Source organism: Eleginops maclovinus, chromosome 3, assembly GCF_036324505.1.
Source record: "Eleginops maclovinus isolate JMC-PN-2008 ecotype Puerto Natales chromosome 3, JC_Emac_rtc_rv5, whole genome shotgun sequence".
NCBI classification, from domain to species: Eukaryota; Metazoa; Chordata; class Actinopteri; order Perciformes; family Eleginopidae; genus Eleginops; species Eleginops maclovinus.
In genome coordinates, this window is record NC_086351.1 from 6,834,999 (window position 1) to 6,855,671 (window position 20,673).

Sequence of the window (20,673 nt, forward strand, 5' to 3'; positions counted from 1 at the left end):
AGCACATCTTCCTATCGCTTCTCCAAAAAGTGTCTGGACTTGCTTACAGGAAATCATTGCAGACAGCACAGTGTTGGCGTGTTCATTAGATGCACACTGGCTTGAAACTGTCAGGGCAGTGTGGGTGGAACAGACAGTAAAAAACAAAAAAGGAGATAGTTGAATGAGGTTGAATATGTCAGAACTGCAAACTGGATTCAAGTAAATCCAAATATCATTGGACATCTTAAAAATCGCAGTCATTCAGGATTTTGGTGCTGACATCTTCTGATAAATCACCCATTTCCATTTAATTTGTCCTATGCACCTTAGAAGAAGCATGGAAGACAAATAATACACAAGCAACGCCTCATTAGGGTTACACGCATTATCATAAGGTTTATTTTAAACAATGACGGCAGACGCAAGCTGTAGTTGTTAAATATTTTGAATAAAAACAGTGCTGCACTGCCATCTCCCTCTCATTTTGTCCCACAGTAAACAATAGGAGGAAACATACCCTGGCTGATGCTGTTTTTAGACTTTTTTTGTGTACGATTTTTTGATAAATAATTGTATCTTTTTAACTCTCAGCAAGAAAGCAAAAACATTTATTTCCCACAGGGTCAAACTATTCGTACAACCAAAACTAGCCACAATGAGAGAGAATGTATAGAACGTGAATTGATAATGTGTATACCTCTCAGGACTGCAGTGTTCCTTGCTCGTGCCGTCTACCCCCGGCCTGAACCCTGTGTGATCTTTCCCTGCAGGTGCGCAGTGCCAACTACGAGGCAGACCCTTTTGTGCAGGAGTTCCAGTTCAAGGTTCGCGACGAGATGGCCCACGTGACGGGGCGAGTGCTACCCGCCCCCATGCTGCAATACGGCGGCAGGGTGAGCACAGAACACTTTATGGTACCCTTCCTTTAAATCACGCCCATTATCTCTGTTTGTCTGACACGCTCTCCCCTCACTTAGCTTTTACTCCACTGTCTCTGAGGGGAACTAACACACTGGCTTCTGTTTGTACTTCATGGTGTCAGTGTTTTTGTTTTATTTTTTGTGGCCGAGTCTCAGTAGAGCAAATTTTGAATCTGCAATTTCAAAAAAAATCTAAAAATGGAGGCACTAGATTTGAGAGAGAGAAACCTATTTGTTTCTGTGAGAATAACTATTTTTAATTTTGAAAATAGCATACCCAAATCATTATTGATAAAATAAACGGCCGTCATTTGCTATCTTAATTTTCCTGAATAATGTTGCATCAAGAAGCAGCTTACTGAGACTGAACCACAGTGTCGATTAACATCTGTCTTTGTGTGTTTTCTGAGGAGACACACCTTTACTGTACTATTACCTTAAATATTAAATTATACTAAATGTCATCTTGCACACTAGATTCCATCACAGTGCATCCCTTTACTCTCCAATGAAATTTAAATTGATGTTATTTCTAACTTGAATAGTGTTTGCATGTTTCTTTGACTGACATGTTTCCTTTCTGTTTATTAAAAAAAGAGTATTTATGGTTAAAAATGAGTGTTAATACATTTTGGTATGGATGAAGAGTGTGTATGGGTTCTGTGGGTTTCCAGAAGGTAATTTGCGTGTTTGTGTGTGTACAGTCCGGAAGCGAGTGCACCGTTGTCTGTCTGTTTAAGCGTGGTTCTGTATGAACAGCGTGGATGTGAGTGTTTGCCCACATAATCACGAGTACATGTGGTGAGACTGCAATGTTGTTTCAGAACCGCACTGTAGCCACGCCCAGCCACGGGGTGTGGGACATGAGAGGGAAGCAGTTCCACACCGGGGTGGAGATCAAGATGTGGGCCATCGCCTGCTTCGCCACACAGAGGCAGTGTCGAGAAGAAATACTGAAGTAGGATTATTTAGAAACATTTTCTTTTCCCTGTAACAATTTAAAACACTCCTCTCTGAGATCTCGTTCTATCTTTACGTGCAGTTTGGAAAGATGTTTGGGATTATACTATTCTAATCACTTATTTATTTCTCGTGAATCTAATAATGTTGGAGTTGGAATCTAGCTTGATTTTCTAGATACTGTTTCAAATGATAAATTAAAGAAGGGGAGCATCTCTTCAATCAGCAGTTTTCACAGCCTTACATTCCTTTATTGTTGTATCTTTACTAGGTAATAACAGTGCTCAGTCACGGAAAATAACAGTGACAATATCGGAAGTAGATAAAAGAGTAGTTTCCATCTGTAGTCCCTGGCCAGATTTAAAACATACGTACAACTGTCACTGCCTTTTGCTGCGTGGAAAAAGGCAATTATGCAAGTTTGTTATATATTTGGCAGTGTAGGGTAGAAAAAACCTGGTGAAACGCTTTTGAAAATGTTAAAGTTTACTTTAAAAAAGGTTATTATGTCAAACGCTATTGATATACAGTGTTCTATCAATCAAAGAACCATATTTAATTTTGTGCTGATATAATTTCTGCTTGTGCTTATTAATAATTTGTCACACAAACAGACACAAGCTATTGTTTTTACTCTTCACTCTTCCCCCTGACCTCCTGCTTCGTCGTCCTGCAGGGGTTTCACAGACCAGCTGCGTAAGATCTCTAAGGATGCTGGGATGCCCATCCAGGGTCAGCCATGTTTCTGTAAATACGCCCAGGGAGCGGACAGCGTGGAGCCCATGTTCAGACACCTGAAGAACACCTATGCCGGACTGCAGCTCATCATCGTCATTCTGCCCGGAAAGACTCCTGTCTATGGTCAGAAAACTGCTGAAAATAAATATTCTATCAGAGCCCAGAGACATGCTTGTGGTTAGGACTGTGTGGAAAAACGAGTGCAATTCTAGGACTGAGTGCTGGTGCAGGAACAGAGCGTGTACTTCATGCTCAATACAAAATATATTCCTTCTGTCATCTCTCTGACTGCCCGTACCCCATTTTATTCATAAATCCTGCAGTGTTCCCAGGTGACTGCGCTCTTATATCTTTAATATGTAGCTACAGGACTCCCTGACTCTCCTTTTTTCGCACTGATATCAACATTGTAACGTCTGTGCTACTTTAACAAAGAGGACATTTTTTTTTAGAACTGCTTTTGTTTCTGATGCCCACTCTTTGCACCCACCCACAGCGGAGGTAAAGCGTGTGGGGGACACCCTCCTGGGCATGGCCACGCAGTGCGTCCAGGTGAAGAACGTGGTGAAGACGTCACCTCAGACGCTCTCCAACCTCTGCCTCAAGATCAACGTGAAGCTGGGAGGCATCAACAACATCCTGGTGCCTCATCAACGGTCAGTCACGCTCTGCTTCTCCTCAAATATAGCACGCTGTACGGTAGTGATGCTTTCTTTAAATCATTTCATGTAGCTTGGTAAATGTCACACAAGTTTGCCGGACATTTATGGAGAACTTGAAAGAAAACCCCACACACGCACTATAGTAATAGGTGATGGTAGCATGCAAAGGAACACTCTAAATGTTGTCATACAAGTCATTTTAATGAATGTCTTTGTTATGTTTCTTTATCAACAGACCATCAGTATTTCAACAGCCAGTTATCTTCTTGGGAGCAGATGTCACACATCCGCCCGCTGGAGATGGGAAGAAGCCGTCAATTGCAGCAGTGAGTTTTTACCTCCTGTTTTAACCTGAGCTTGAATTTATCTATGATTTTTCTCTCAGCATGTGACACAGACTTTTGACTGACCCACCGCAATCCATCACCACCCGCCTCTCTCTTCCAGGTGGTAGGCAGCATGGATGCACACCCCAGCAGGTACTGTGCCACTGTGCGAGTCCAGAGGCCCAGACAGGAGGTCATCCAGGACCTGGCCTCCATGGTGCGGGAGCTGCTCATCCAGTTCTACAAGTCCACTCGCTACAAGCCCACCAGGATCATTTTCTACAGGGATGGAGTTTCAGAAGGCCAGTTCAGACAGGTCAGCTCACACTCTCTCCCACAGTTGTCTTTATAGAGTCAGGGTGTGAATTGAAGACCGGCCAAAATCCTGAGTTTGATGAGTGAAATGAAGACGTATGATTTTGTCGTTTTTGGCTCTTACTGGTTCACAGATGAATCACAGATGATTACATTCTTACTACGGCATTTTGTGGTATTTGAACTATATCTGATGATTGTTTGATATAAATATAATGTGTGATTGAAATAATTAATAACATGGTTGACGGGCTTCTCGTCGGGTTCATTTTTATTCACATTTCCCCCCTCTTTCCTCCTCAGGTGCTGTATTATGAGCTGCTGGCTATTCGTGAGGCCTGTATCAACCTGGAGAAGGAGTACCAGCCTGGCATCACCTACATTGTTGTGCAAAAACGCCACCACACGCGCCTCTTCTGCGCCGACCGCAATGAGAGAGTGAGTCCCCACAACCTACCCGAAGAACACAGGCACACACACACGCTCACTCTCTTTAAGTGTGACCCATTAAAGTCACTATAGTGTGTTATGTAGTAGTCCATATTCCCTTTCGTATGCTCTGTGCTCGCACGTTAAGTACTCAGAATGGGCCTCCTTAATTACCTTTTGTTGTCAATTGGCCCGTTCGCCCTCCTAACCCCTGTAATTGCATTCGATTAAAACATTAGGGCCCATTGCAAATGAGAGCTCTGGAGTGGCACTCAAGGCCCCTGGAGTAAGACTCTGCAACCTTATTTTCAGTGCAGGGCATTAGGCTCATTAGAGCATTAGGCTTTTAATTGGTTGATTGTGAGGCACTTGGTAATCCTTTGCCTGGGTTGGTCCATCAACTAGTTCTCTTTTCAATGATGACATTGTTTTTAATGCAGCCTTCAAAGCCTGGTTTTTCTGCTACTCGTTTTCTACATTTTCCCATTTTCAGTTGTTTGTGTTTTGATGGTGAAATGTCGAGAAACACACAGTCAAAGGGCATTAGAAGGGACTTACTGACCTTTCCTCTGCTTTTATCAGGTTGGACGTAGTGGCAATATTCCTGCTGGTACCACCGTGGATACGGACATCACCCATCCCTACGAGTTTGACTTTTACCTCTGCAGTCACGCTGGAATACAGGTCAGACCAACGTCCTGTCCTCTCTGCACAGCAGCAGTTCATCACGCTCCCCTTCACTTCAATCTGAAGGCTAAACATTTTCAGATAGAGGATTCTTGCAAAACGATTAGATAGAGGATTCAGAAATGAAACGGCCACAGGAGAAAATAGAGGAAGTACTTCTAATTTTTCCCTTTCCTGTTATTTTCTTGAAGTTAGATTCCCAGGAATGAAGATTAAAAGGACACTTATCCCGGCTGCATCTGTAACTAACTGTAATAAATCATTGTGCTGTTCATTCTAATCCATATTAAACTATAATGCTTTGTTTACATTGGTATACATTTTAGTTGTTTTTTGCTGATCTCATCTCTGTAGAAACACTTAATGTATGTATTTATTAGATTTTGCAAAGGTTTACTTTCTCGGTGTAGTTACACAGTAAAATGGTATCACATGGTATCTAAAATGTGAGTCTAATAATGTGTCCTTTAATCCTTCTCCCAGGGCACCAGTCGGCCCTCCCACTACCATGTCCTGTGGGACGACAATTGTTTCACCGCTGACGAGTTCCAGCTGCTCACATACCAGTTGTGCCACACCTACGTGCGCTGTACCCGCTCCGTCTCCATCCCTGCGCCAGCCTACTACGCCCACCTGGTGGCCTTCCGTGCCCGCTACCATCTGGTGGACAAAGAACATGACAGGTGAGGGGGAGGGGCGGGGAGAGAGGGGAGAGAGAAAGAGAACAGACTTTTTTCTTTTTCATCTCTGGATGGAAAGATGTTGGACTATACACTAATATCTTATTAACAAAAGCTGCGTCTAACAACTGTGTTTCTGTCGAATAATCCATAGACAATTTACCCAATTTAAACTTTTATTTGCAGTAATCATTCCCCCGTCTGGCTTTCCGAATTAAAACATGCATGTTCACTACCGGTACACTTGAAAAGGGGTAAAATATGTAAAAATAAATATATTCAAAACACAATTTTCTCCTTTTTTTTCAAGTAAAAGAAAAAACTATTATCTCTCGCTGTGATTACATCTTGATAGACGTGGAGGCCAATTTGCACGAGTGGTTCAATAGATATTTTTCATTCAATCCAGAGTGCCAAAGGCTTCAGTCAGTAGCACAACTGCTAAGGGAATCCAAGTTGTTAATTAAACAAAATAAGTAATACAAATAATTTCAGCCTACTAAAAGAGTGCAACATGTTAAGAGTGTAGAAGATGGGTATTCAGTCGTCTGGCTTTCCCTTTTACTCAAAGTAAAAGAGAAAGGAAGGGGAAACAATGACATAACACATATTTTTTTACTGGTTTTTTTACTTGTTCTCAAAGGGAAACTTGCTCCAAAAAAGCAGGAACGTGAGGGGGCAGATAAACGACCCACCATGCCGCAGCACAAATTTTGATTACTATTTATTTAATGCGTTTTGATACCAGCATTGTATAACTTTCAAAGTATTCTCGATTTTCCTTCATGCATGCTATTTTTGTTTGTTATCCGTAATAACTGTTCCTCTCTTCCGCTCCGCAGCGCTGAGGGCAGCCATGTGTCCGGGCAGAGTAATGGTCGGGACCCCCAGGCGCTGGCCAAAGCCGTTCAGATTCACCACGACACCCTGAGGACCATGTACTTCGCCTGAGCTACACCTACCATCACCACCATTGCCACCCTTTACACACACTCACACACACACACACTCAGAATCATGCACACCTGGCTTGCCATTCGAGGAGTCTTCATATGTGCAAGTCCCGCCCCCATCCCCCCCAAAACGCCTAGTCAATCCGGACCTGACACTGTGCAGAAGAGAGGAGGGAGGAGGCAGGGGAGGAGGCACCCCCACACTGGACTGAGGACGCTGCTTAAACACAAACAAGAGAAACTCAGCACTATTATGCAATATTGAACCAGCCAACCAGTTTATTTCTCCTCTATCAGACCCCATTCTCAACGCCCCTCCTTTTCCCTGTTTGTCTCATTTACTTGTGGCCTAGTGGGTCCTTTTTCTTTTTCTTTCCCCCTTCCTTTAGCACAGTCTTCTCTCCCTATCTATTTTCCTTTGCCATCTGCAATACCTCAAGTCAGTTCGAGCAGCAGCACTTTTACATTCTGTTGAAATATTACACAAGAGGAAGGGGAGAAAGGAAGGGTCAGCCACGTTGGTGGTAATGTTACTTTGGACCAGAAGTTCTCCCAGTTGCGCCTGTTATTTTTCCCTTCTCTTGTTTCCCTCTGATCTGTCACTTTTCACTACTGTGTGAAATCACCAGTTTCCTTTTTTCTTTTTTTGAGCACACTGCCACCTGTTGGCGACGAGGTATAAATGCCCCTTTAAAGTCACAACATTGAGTTGTTGAGTGACAAAGTTTCCGATTGGTTTGGATTGATCTTTAGCAGCTGTCACATTTAAACCGACACTTTCTATTGGTTGAAATTCAAATTGCAGTCATCTATGAATTTTATTTAAGTTTAACACTGTTATTTGATTCTGGTTTGTATTTTCTTCTACATTATGTGAACATTTTATGACTTCTTTTTAAAATCATTTTAAGCTTGTGTTTTTAATCTTAGTATTCGTCATGCATTCATTCTCTCAGTGCTTTATCTCACATTTCCCCCTCTTGAGTTTGAGATCACGTCGATGGTTTCCCTCTAGTGCAATAAATAGCTGAACTAAGGGACGTGGTTCTGAGGGGACGTAATGATATACGCATGCAGATAAGAGCAGTTAATTTGAAAGTGAGTGTCTTCAAAAGGAGAACGGTTTGCCACTCGTGAGGCCCGTATGTATTGCTCCTCATTGAGACGTTTATCAGCATGTCTCAAGAGTTCGCCCTCGACCTTGGGCAATAATGGTGCAACTGCAGTTTCGGTAGATTTTCATGTTTTTACTTGAATTGAAGGATTTTATGCCTCAGTGGTTTGAGATGAACTCATCACCTTGGGGCATGATTTCATAATTCCTGATCATCAGTTTGCTAATGAGGCTGATTTTCTAAGGCAGCAAAGAGGAGTGTAAAGGCCATAAGAGGTAGTATTCAAGTGCCTGGTGGAAGTTAAATATTCAAATGCATGACTTGTTATAGGGATCATATTCCATTTGGTTCAATAATCAAAAAGCATATTCCAACAAACGGACAGCATAAGAAGGTTTCACCCGATGCCTCTTATTCTCCTGACTTTTCTATATACATCTCATTGTAATCATCCTAAGATCAATGTATTTATTATGTTTGCAGCAGTGTTAGCTAGCTGTTGGCTTAGCTTCAAAGCAGTGTTTGAGCAAGCCGTGTTGTCTTTGTGCTTAGACTTCACCTGACATGGATCCAGCTGCCAGTGTGTCAAAAGGCCAGGGTTCATGGGCATGGAGTCATAAACTAAATCCTACAATACATTTAGCAGGACTTGATTTAATTCCTCTCCGTGCAACTGGCTCTACGTGGTGACTTGCTTCAGAAAAATGTAGAGGAGTTCCAATATTTGCAGCAAAAGTCCTGCTGTTTGTTGATCTGGGTCACAGCTTAGCTCCTCTGTGCCACTGAAAGCTCGTCTCGGGGGTGTTTTTAAAAGTTAACTGCACTAAAAAGAAGCTGTGTTTTGGGAGTGAACACAGGCGTGGTGCTACTCTGTCTGAATGAGCAGGTGGGAAGGGAAGTAGTAAAGAAATGGTAGACCTCACTCTCTTAAGGACAGGAGAAAAATCCCACTGCTATGGTTTGAGGATTTCAATCGGTAGTGTTGATCAGCGTTGAAACCCTGTAAACGGTACGATGGCGGACGTTCCCTCGGACAGTGAGGTGTGATGTTAGTCCTTCTGACTGCCTTTCATAGGCGCGCCTTCCAGTGAGGAAGCCAGTGGGTTTGAGCCTTCATAATTTCACTAGAATCATGTAGTGAAAGCCTTTTTAAAAGCCAGATCGAAAGTATATTTGTACATTTTAAATGATGTAATGCACACCACTTATTTTTGCTAACGGAAAAAAAATATGTAGTCTATTATTAATCTTAGTAATACACGTATTATTATAAGTAATGGTTAAAAACGTATAATAACAAAGTATTATTATTGCAATAGACTGTTGACTTGTTCCTGTGTCCCTGTATGACGTATAGTTATGTGAACAGTGACGTGTGTTTGGACTGTCATACTGTTATTGATAGGGATGTGGACTCTAAATCGCCACTTGCTTCGATGTTTGGAGAAAAAAAAAGATCTGAATGCCTATTTCTTTCCCTTTCTTTCGTAGATCTCGTACAGTCAGAGGTTTCTTGTAGAGGAAAGAAAATATTCCATACTGTACTCTTAAAGGCTTTGTATTGAGACGTTAAGTCCCTTTTGTGGTGACAAAGGGTGTAATAGAAAGAAGAGTCTGTAGTATAAAGCTTCTGCTCTTGAATGTTTTCTGAAGGTTTTTCTTCAACTGGTGCTGACGCCTGCTCCTTATCAGGAAATGGAGAGAAAAGAAAATGTGGTTCTGAAAGTGTTGTTGATCCATTTCAAGGACGTGTGTGATCAAAGGAAAAACGTAACGAGTGGTAGAAGTTCTCCCATTTCTTTTCAGTTAAAGCTTCGGGGGTTTTACGTGGGATTGCCACCTCTGTTGCTGTACCCGAGCCACTTCATGTGCTAACAAATACAAAGAGTTACCCTGCCGGTAAGTCTGTGGTGTGACAAAGCCTGTAATCTTATTGCTGCTCTCTTTCCCCTTTTTGCTCTCGAACATTTACTCCCCCTTTGCCAGAGGACTAGAAATCCATGGCCGTACAATCCCATCTTGTACCGCTGTGAGGCACGAGGAGGATTAGAGCTGAAGGACAACATGCTCAGTAAGATACAGCAGATTCTGTTTTAATTTAAGTATGTGTGATTCAGACGTAATTAAGGCTGATCAACGATACGTTTATGTGGCAGGTTTTGGAGGTAGATTGCCGGGAATTTGAGTCCATTTATTACTCACTATCTCTGCTGCTGGTAATCAATGTTCAGTTTGTGTATTATCTACTCTCTGGAGGGCAATTGAACACATGTTTACATAGCAGATGTGTTTGCCTCGCTTACAAACTGAAATGTCATCAGCTCTGCGTTGCAAATATCAGCTAGTAGAGGAGTGACCTAACACGAGCAAGACCAGTCGGGGCCTGTGGAAGTGAACGCTGGAAGAGATATGAAGACGTTTATTAATTTGGTCAATTTGTCCTCTGCAGACATCTGTGTTAAAGAGTGGGTTGTTTGTTTCTATTAAAATGACTTGTTGGACTTTATGGAAATGAGAAGCTAACTGTTGCCTTTTGCTCCCGATTAGGATTCCTAATAATACAATTCTGGAAGCTGAAAAGCAAACGTCTAAATTCACTCATAAAGGTCAATGTCTCCCTTTTTTTAAAATGGCAGTGAATGAAGTGCTACTCCATTTCTAGTAATCCTTCTATATCCCTGATTTTGGTTGCTCTCTATTTGCAGCGGAAGGTAGCAATGAAGTGTGAAAAAAAAAGTCCACAGGAAGTGCCTTTCCTCTTGATGGTGCTGTAAATGGAAAGATACAATGTAAAATCAAAGACATAGAATCTCCTTTAACAGAAGATGTGCAGGAACTGCTGCATTCACACACATACTGTACACTTTCCTTTAGAAATGGCAATGCAAACATGTGTTTCCTGTATTTAGACATTAAGCCTCAATAGAAGTAGACTATATGCCACGTATATGGTTGTGGTTGAGCTTTTCGCTTCCTATTGCATTCGGTGTCTTGGACCAATGGTGTCGTTGGTACAGTGGAATGTGTTTTTTTGGGGTGATAGCTGACTCTAGCGTGGTGTGACACAGCCTAACCCACGTATGACAAACATAGCACAGCACTTTAGAGACTGCCACTCTCACTCACATAGCCAAGAGGTTCCAATTTCTGTCCCCCCAGTCGCCCTTATCCCCCCCCCCCCCCACTGAGGAGGAGGAGGAAGAGAGGATCCAAACCTCAGTGTAAAGGAGTTGAAGGGACATGTGTTACCAAACACGGCAGTCGGTCATTTAAAGTGTGCCTCATGCTCTCGTGACTCCGGTGGTGGTTTTCCCTCTGGAGTTACCACTAGCTAGGGCTGGGTGTCAAAACACAATCTCACTTACCTCCGAGTGTTTGGCATCGACCGTTTTGAAGCATCTCAAACTTAAAAAAAATAGGTTTTTACAATAGAGTTTTGCACTGAAATATAACGGTTTTCGTCTCGAAGGGCATTTTTACTAAGAAACGTAACACAAGTGGGATAGAAAACGTCTTAAGAAGCATGAAAGAATGATAATAATTTGCATATCGAAGTATGCTTTTAATCAAGTGTCATTTTACAGCAGATTATAGAGAGGAAATCAACACAACCAGTGTCAGTATTGAAACCACGCCCAGCCCTAGCAGCAGTGGCATCTTAGTGCCCTGGCACGTGTCTGTTCCCTGATGGAGGGAGTGTGTGCCCAGCAGTATCCCTGTCTTGAGCCGGTGGGGTGTCGAATAAAAATAGAGGGTGGTCTGTAGTTCTGTGGTTACTTTTTCAGTCCAGGGGGGGGGGGTGAAATCTTTCTATTATAAGAGATCTAAAAAACAAACAAACACTGCACCTCACTTACCTTGGTATGCTGCATATGTTATACTACATGAAAGAAAAACTGCAAATTGCTTTTATTATGACATATAATGCTTGAGTAATGCCTGATTGCGATATTCTTATACGGTAACTATTTTAGAGTCACAATAAGTATAACTGTAAGAAATATTCTCTGTTTTGTCTTAACACTTATCCCATTTTGAGAAATTGTTCTTGAGCCGACTTTTATTTTGTTGTCCTATTTAAATGTGTTGTTCTTTAAATTTATATATGAAATATATATATGCGGAATATTTTATGGTGTATTTATTGAGAGTGCATTCAAGCGGCTAGAGTCTCCGCATCATGTTCCAGCGTGTTGGGGGCGGGGCCAGGAGGATGAGGCCCTTAGCCCCTCCCCCTCCATGTTGAGGTCTTATTCTCCGAGACATGCAAGCACAATAATATGGAAGGGGGGGGGACCTGATATGTATAAGTCAACTCTCTCCTCCTTTCCTAAATATTCTTTACCCTCTTCTTTTTTTCACCACATGCAATGCCAAGCCCCCACAGCTCATCTCTGACAAAGGGGAACCATTTCTGAACCGCGCTGAGTGTTTAATGGCTGCCTTTCTTCCATCTCAAGCTGCTAATTGGTACCTTAGCCATTTAAATTCCCTGAGCCTGTAAAAAGGGCCGGTGGAGAAGCGTGAAATTTAATAAAAGCAGCAGCAGGGAGAGGAAGGAAAGATGTTGGCAGGGCAGGATTCTTTGGTGAACATTTTAGCGCCACTCCTTTCCTCGTATATTGTCTCCTGTCATGTCGTTTTCCTTGTGCCAGAACATTGTTCAGCCAGAACAGGTCTCATTCCACACACAAAAAACATGACCTCAGCCTTAAGCTCGTTAGTTGTCAGATTTCCATGTGACTTTATGATGCCTGTGTTGGGTGGCCCACAGAGAAAACAAGCCTATGTAGTTGATCTGCGCTGATTCCACGACCAACATCCTCATTTCTTCTCATTTCTCATGTAAACCACTAACATTGCTGATGCACAAACGAGTGGAAGCTTTCACAGATTGCCCTGTCCCATTTGTACTGATGTCAGACCAGAAACAAAGTCCGGGTCAAACGGCATTTGAAAGCACTTATTGGCCACATGACGAGCAGCGCTTACTGCCTCAGGACTACCCTAATAACTCTGAATGAAATGAAACCATTTTGCTAGATTGACTTTTCTACACCCTGACCCTTAGCGTATTGGTTTTCATTGTATTGTCCTTGATGCGAATCCAAAGAACAACATTTTCAGATGCAGTTTGACCCGGGCCTGGATTTCAGAGACCTGTGCCTGTATAACGAACCAGGAATGAACCGCGTTGTGATGAATTGCTGTTCTATTTTTATTCCTTTTCCCCTCATCCCATTAAAGGGATCACAGTCATGGAGTGTCGTCAATCCTGTCCCAAAGTAAATAGGCCTTTAAACCAAATCATCTTGGTTTAATTTGTTTACTGTCATATTGACACCCATGGCTATCAGATATTTGACCTGTTTTCATTCCATTAGCATTCCAAAAATAACTTTGAACCAAATATTGCATAAGAGATTAGGCTTTTGGTGCGGTTTTTCCCTCATACACACTAAATGGTTTTGAAAACAGATATTTGACAGTGGCCAGGGGTGTGTGTGTACGCTGGTTGTTCAGTTTGTTTTTTCTTTTTTCAATGTAGCATCACTCTTGTGTCTGTCTTATTTCAAACCCAGTATCTTTGGACTCTGATACCTCTGAGTGATGCACCAGCGAACGGATGTATACGTTCACAGCCAGATGATCCATATCTCAGTGTCTCTGTATGTTGCAAAGGCTCTGTTGAACCAACAGCCCTATTCCTCTCAGTTTTAAATGTCTCTTTCTTTTGTAACTCTCTCTTATAGGTTGTTGGCCTTTTTAGTGTTGCTTTGCTTCAGTTTGAAGTGTATCTTTGACTAATACTTGCAATAAAGTGCTTTGCTTTACCTTGGTTGTCTTGGTGAAATAATATTAGAAATACAAAGAATTGTTTTGTACGTATCAAGTGGAATTGCTTGAGATTTTTTGGGTTATGAGAAATACCAAAAAGTAGACAAATATTAAGGAATGCACTCAATAGCAGCAGATTCATGTAGGCCTGTCACAATTTCAACCAAGTAAAATGAGTTTCTGTTCTGTGTTTTAGCACTTTAGTAAACTCTCAGAATCAGAAATCCTTTCTTAGTCCCACAGTGGGGAAATGTACATTGCTAAAGCGAAAGTGGCATAGCAGGTAAAAAAAAAAGGCATGCAATAATAAAGAATAAGCTAACATATTAATATATAAAAGAAAAGCACACATTAGTTATACTAATATAAAAATAAAGACAAATAAGTAGGTAAGTAGACTAAAAAACCTAAATATAGGAATAGAAAATTAACAAGATTTAAGTAGTCAGTTGGCAAACTTAACTAACTATAAGATGCAACAAAATAGATGTTGTTTTTCCTAAAGTGTAAATCTTAATATTTATTTTCTATTCTATTTTATTTCTCCATTACCTTTGTGCATTTCATTGTGGTAGTGCACTGCACACTCAAAAGTGGACCGTATTACATTTTGCATGCTGTCTGCTTTCAGTACAGTTTGAGTTTGTGTTGGTTACGACTATCCAACATTTTCCCAAGTAGAGGAACACATCATTTACCGTATCACCTCTCCAACACTAGATCTGAAACGATAAGAGAAACCAGCTGAGCAGTCATTGAACAACATGAATGAAGGAATCCTAACTGGGGGACAGCAAAGGTGTTGAAGGTGGCTCCTTCTTCGGTTATGTATAACTGATCCCTAGAAAACCCCTACTCCCTAAAATTACACATTGTGGTTTTAACTTAATTGAAGCTGCACAAACCAGTCTTAGAGTTTTGTTGTGAAACACTTAAGGAAATGTGCGAGAAACTAGGGACGCATTACACTTCATCACAGCATAATGAGAGAGAACAACCAAGAGTAAACAATATTTTTTTAGCAGCAACACTTCCTATCATTAAAATCATAAACCAGATGCTAAGCTGGGTGGGTCTCAACACTGATTATGTAAACTTCCTAACTGTCACAAACAGCTTGGTCCCCATGCACCCAGCTACAACACTGACACAATGATGGTGTTAATTTCAGCACATCACTTAAATAACGCAGAGCCACTGTCAAAGAGGCGTCTCTCTGTGGTCCTCAATGCAGCTGCCACCATTTTTTCACTCTAACTGTGATGTTGTAGGACTGTCACCAAACCAACTGTTCAAATATGTTAGATAATGAACACTTAGTGACATGAAACAGAAGATGCATTGCTTTGTAAATACAAACACACTGTGCCTTTTGCCCAATCATGGATGATAAATCAGGTTCTTTGACTCTGTCCAACAAACACTCAACAGTTTCCTACACAACAAGCAGGCATTTGGGATACGCTTGATTATAACTCTTACCCTGAATCTAGAGCAACAACTTAGAAAGTATTAGCTGATGTTTGGACACAAACAAAAATGTTGCCCATGTACACATCCTGCAGACACTATCAATAATAACATTCATTCATTGTCGGATTTATGGCTACATAGTGGATTTTAGTCAATATTCACTCTCCTTTGGCTTTGTTAGAACCTCATACTTTACTCTGGGATTGCATCTTCAGTGTTGTTTTTATTGTCTTACTGATCTGTAGTACGGCAGGACTGAAATAATGTTGCTCTGTGTGTGACACCAGCTGTTTAAATCCAATATATCCACTGACTCCTCCAGCCACCTGGACCTAACATATGTCGAGCTAAACAGAAGAGCAGAGCCGATGGTACACTGCACATCTGTGAGACCATTGAAACATCCCTGAAGGTGTTAAATAAAAAGTTAAAAAAAGAAGGTGTTGACTTTTCCCCTGAGGGTTGTTAGGAAGCAATGTGACAAACTGCATTAGTGGAGCACCTTGTGTAACTACACCGATTAAATAATGGCCATGCATCATACAGATGTCTTTTAAAGTTCTATTTCATCCCTTTTTCTTAAACAGTTTTGAAACAATAAAATAAAAGACATAAAGGTTTCAATATATATATATATATTCTCAAGTGGCGTTTAAAGAAAGGTCCAGACACGTTAGCACAACAGAAATGTGATGAAATCAAATCAAATGACTGAAACATTATCCATGTAAAGGCACGTTTATAAATATTATATTCAGATATGAAACCAAGACAGGCTGAAATGTATTAACCACTGCCATCAAAGGAGGAATAAAGACAAGGGACGGGTATTACTATTTTTGCTGGCTGTCAGAAATATACATTAAATCTTTCTGAGGTAATTGTAAGGCACATCTCTGCAAAGGTGAAGAGGTTTTACCTGTCATGTTTATTCTCCCTTGCTTCATTTTTCAATTTAGCAAAATAAAATACTGATGCACCAGCAAGTCAGACAGCCAACACCTTATCTTAATTACCAAAGCAGCTTCAGAAATGGTTTTAATTAAAAATAAATACCTACTGCAAATACGTGTCGGCTTTAATACAACTCTGAATCATCTTTTTTATAGATGAATTAACTAGCCGCACGCATAGGGCCGATAGCCACTGCCCGGACTGCACAGGTGTGTCTCATTCAGCCTATCGGGTGGAAGCGACATATTTTTTCCATTAATGGTTTTATTGACTGAAAGCTTTAATCTCCGAAATGAATACAGACACATTTACATATGGCATTTGTTAGTTTTCACCTGCTGTGTTTTTCTCGTGCTTCTGCTGTCCTCTCTGGAGCGGTCTTTGATCGGGCAACGATGATTAGCTACATCTGAAACACCTTGACCCTAAAAGCTATTTAAGGAACAATCTGTGGCAAAGGAGTGTGAGCTCCTTGCGTCAGTCTCTCTGAGCTGTTTTTGTGGCAGCTTTGTTGTGTTTGAGGTTTCTGGTTGTCCCATTTAAAAAATATGTACATCAAGGATGATCATGTGCCCTCTGAAAAAAAGACCTTTTCTTGCCAAAAGGTGTTGACAAATTTGGCATTTCACAAAAACAATATATATCTTTTCTGCTGGGTTTTGTGTAAAGGGACTGTTGCAGAATACTTATAGTCCAGCTGAACTACAGATGAGCTGTATTGACTTTTTTTTAAAATTAATCCACATTTTTGAGTGACAGACGGTGGCTTCAAAATCAAAACGGAACATGGGTTTAAAATTCAGTGAAGAGGCTTTATCATAAGGATGCCTCTGATGGGACCCAGTCAACACTTTGATGATTACACAAGGAAGTCTCATTAAGATCACTTTCAAAATGTATTTCCTATACATTAAGAGGAGCCAGATAACCAAAAAATATCACACAGAACTTTTAATTAACAATCACATATTTAAAGTAAAATAGCAGCAAAGTACAAAACCTCCTCCAGTTTTGTTATTCATTCTCATAGTAATGTGCAAATCTTCACAGTTGATATGAGTGACTCTCAAACTTAATCCGTCCTGACATCCAATTTCATCATCCTTGATTGCAAATTTTGGATAGTTTATTAATTTTAAGGTATGCTTCGTTGGTTTTACCAATCAAGGGCCTGGATTTGTATTACCCTGCAGTTCCACCTCTCACCAGGAGTGGGAGCACTTTACCAAGAGAAAGGCGGTCTGAAGATAAAGCTATGAAGTGCAGCATCCTGTGTCAGGACTCACAGATACATTGTGTGGAATAGGATCTATAGGGTGTTTCTGTGTTTTGGGAGGTGAAGCCATACAGAAGTCACTGAATGACTTGCTAAATTGTTAAGAGCCCAGAAGGAGAGACGGATGTTTGGACATGGATGGAGACTTATGGTAAATATTAGGCCTGATGGCACGATTCCCAAACATCACAGGATTCTGACGTTTTTATTTCAGTGCTGTATCTTGTGTATGTGGCGTTTTCCTTTCACCTCTAACCTCCAACAGTGCCTCCGTCTGAAGGTTGGGTGTTGAGATAAACTAACCGACTCACATGCTGCACACCTCTGACAAATGACTCTGTAGCACATAGAATTACCACAGATGTCTACCTGCAAAAGACACCCAGAAGGCCGTCCCAGCAGAGCAATAGGCACCGTCAGCAACAACCATTAAATCAATGGGACTACAATCGTTGTGTTTGCGGGCTCAGTTTATGATTGACTGTCAGCTGAGTAAATATTTGCCTCGTTTTTTCCTGAAGAGTGCTGAAGCTACCCAGATCTGGGTTCATGCACTTTAGACTTTTGAAAATTTAAGCCAAAATGACAATCACTTATGAAACATCTTGACATTTGGGGATATTCTGTATTCGACTTTTTGCTGAGAGTTAGATAAGAAGATTTAGACCACTCTCATATCAGGTATGCACAGCCAGCAGCTGTAAAGCATGACCATGAATGCTTTATTTAAATAAATCCAGCCCTCCTCTCCCTTTTATAAGTTTGTTTGAGATTGACAGGGCACAACATTTAGTTTGACATGCAACGACTGATAAATGATGACAGTCAAATCTGAATGTCATTTTGGGTTATTACAACAAGGTTAAAAGGTTTTCGCTGTAAAAATACTTTTCAGCCATGGCTCTGTGAAGTGAAGACTTTCGAAGGGACCCTTTAATGCGCATTTTCAGGTTGTATAATCGTATACAAATGCTTAGAGATGTCTCGCCCCTTAGTGTAGAATCCGGCACAATGTATTGGAGCGATAGCCGATAGAAGTGCTAGTCTTACATAATGATGTCACTAAGTTACGGAAGTAAACAAAGGAGTCCAATGGAGGCTTTTCATGCTGAATATGTACAAAAAACAAATTCTAAAAATAACATGAACATGTAAAAGTTGCAGTTATACAGGAGTAAATACACAGAGTCAGATTAGCTCCCCCCCCCCCCTATTTCCAGCTTTTACGCTAGGCTAACTCTCTTGTAGCTTCACGTTTACTTTTAAGAAAAAGAGTGGTATCAGTCTTATCTATCATATCGGCAAGAGTTAAGAGGCTCAACACACTTCAAGTCTCTGGCTTTTAATAGCTAGTCACATTTTTCTCTAATCACTCCAGACCACACATTCTCCCTTTGTTAGCCCCTCACTGCTCCCTATCTCCAAACACATGAATACGTATAGTTCCGGTGAGGAAATGCTGTGATAAGCATAACATGGCTGGAATGCACAGAGACATTGAATAATTGGGGTCAACAGAGGCAAGACTGGTGGCTGATGTTTCTCATGGATGTGTCACGCATCAGTGCGCTGCTCTTTACAGCTCCAGAGAACAATGCCCCCCACAAACAATAATCTGAATCTATGAATCAGTTATTGTGTGTGTGTGTGCGTGTGTGTGTGACTGTGGGCTGAGATGGTGATAAGATATTATTGAGCTGTCAGGGATCAGCAGACAGTCTTTTCCATTTTATGGACTGTGTGAATTATGACCAAACAGTGAGTCCTTCCCAGCCATTTTTCATTGTCAGTCCTTGGAGTCTTGCAATGTAATAACATAAAATACAATGCATTAGATTATTTACAGATCATTTTGATGGGGATATCATGTAAAACTGACAAAGTACCCACTGCAGTTATTGTGCCAACTGAAAGAGCAAGTTAATAACACTTTAAAGCAAGATTTTAGACTAGACTGAACTATTGTTTCACATTTTGTACACAGAATAATGATGACTAGCAGATAAGTCAAAAATATTCTGATGATTCCCTGCCTTTTTAGCTTGAGGCAACATCTCGGGTCAGAATCTCAATTAGTCTGCCACTTTGACGGCCGAGTACCTGCAGAACTAATGACATTCCCATCAGCCGTACTTTGAGTTTAGTGTTAATTTGCAAATGTTGGCAGGATTGTTTACATGGGGAACACAACCTTGTAAACACCAGCGTGTTAGTATTGTAGTTGTAAGCATGTCATGATTCTGCTTAAAGGAACGAGGCAGTAGAGAATTCATGCTTGATGTTTTTGACCTTGATCTTCCTGCAGACAGCTGGTCTAAGCTTCTATCCTTCAATCTGGCATGGAGTTAAGAAAACACAGCCAGTTTTTGTGAGATACAGCTTAATTGCAGACTTGAAATCTTTTGTTTTCGGCCATTATTGTCAACAACATCCACAAAAAGAGCAGAAACAAAAACCGCTCTTAATGCTACACTCTGTGTGGCACCAAGCCCGTTTGTTCTCAGTGAGGGTGGATATTCATGAATATGTAGTTTACACTGTGTTTGTTGGCTTTTTTCAGCCCTGAATTCAGTGCTCTGTTTTCCAACAGAAGGCTTGTGTGTGATGGAGGTATTTAAAACTATACTGGAACGGCCGGGCCATGTTCATCGTAAGGAAGGAGTATGCCACGCTGTGCAATGGTGTTGCTCTGTGATGCATTTATTGTTGTTTTTGGACAATGGAGCTCTTCTTCTGTACATCCAGCTTGAGCTCGCTTCAGACGAGGCCCGTGGCTTGCAGGTTCAACTCCACATGATGGATGTGCCCCTGCTGCACCTCCATCTCCTCTGTAGTCTGATGGGAGGCACGTGAGCGCAAGGGGGGCACAGGGTAGACTAACAATACAATGGGAGCAGTGCTAATGGGCTTGTGAGGGGGATTTCGGCTCAAATCAAGGCGAGGGTAATGCTCTGCCCTTCTTTTACTCTTCTTTGCTCTTTAGACGGATGTTCTGCACACTGAAGGTATTATATATTGTCTGCATTTGCAACTTTAAAGACCAGTATTAAGCTGGCTTTATTTCATTCAGAAGCTGCATATGAACTTACACGTCTGTCTTCTGTAGTGAGTGATCTGTATTCTCGACCTATCACTCTTCAATTTTCATTTCATTTTCATAATATTTCATCATCGTCTCTTCCACCTTGGGATATAACCCCAGGGAGCTATAAGCTGTATCTACTTTTCTTGTATCAGTTTTAAGGTCTCGCAATATTAAAGACTTTTGTAGCTGCAAGTGGAGCGTCTTTTCTTTGATATATTTCAAATTATCGTCATAGAAGGCAGAAACGATCTTCGGCTTAAACTCTCAGAGGCACACATAA

The 20,673-nt window shown here is 41.1% G+C and overlaps 1 protein-coding gene across 2 annotated transcripts in view; it reads left to right on the forward strand.

Annotated features, from left to right (window-relative positions):
- ago3a (argonaute RISC catalytic component 3a) overlaps nt 1–13,602 on the forward strand; it is a 35,329-nt gene extending 21,727 nt beyond the window's left edge. The window contains exons 10-19 of one of the 2 annotated variants that reach the window (XM_063878926.1): nt 753–896; nt 1,727–1,860; nt 2,539–2,723; nt 3,097–3,256; nt 3,498–3,588; nt 3,710–3,904; nt 4,207–4,341; nt 4,915–5,016; nt 5,503–5,702; nt 6,542–13,602. In XM_063878926.1, coding sequence (XP_063734996.1) covers nt 753–896; nt 1,727–1,860; nt 2,539–2,723; nt 3,097–3,256; nt 3,498–3,588; nt 3,710–3,904; nt 4,207–4,341; nt 4,915–5,016; nt 5,503–5,702; nt 6,542–6,650 — 1,455 coding nt within the window. In that variant the 3' untranslated portion in view covers nt 6,651–13,602. The remainder of the gene's footprint in view (nt 1–752; nt 897–1,726; nt 1,861–2,538; nt 2,724–3,096; nt 3,257–3,497; nt 3,589–3,709; nt 3,905–4,206; nt 4,342–4,914; nt 5,017–5,502; nt 5,703–6,541) is intronic. The other variant, XM_063878927.1, reaches the window with a different exon arrangement.
- The last annotated feature ends 7,071 nt before the right edge of the window (nt 13,603–20,673 follow it).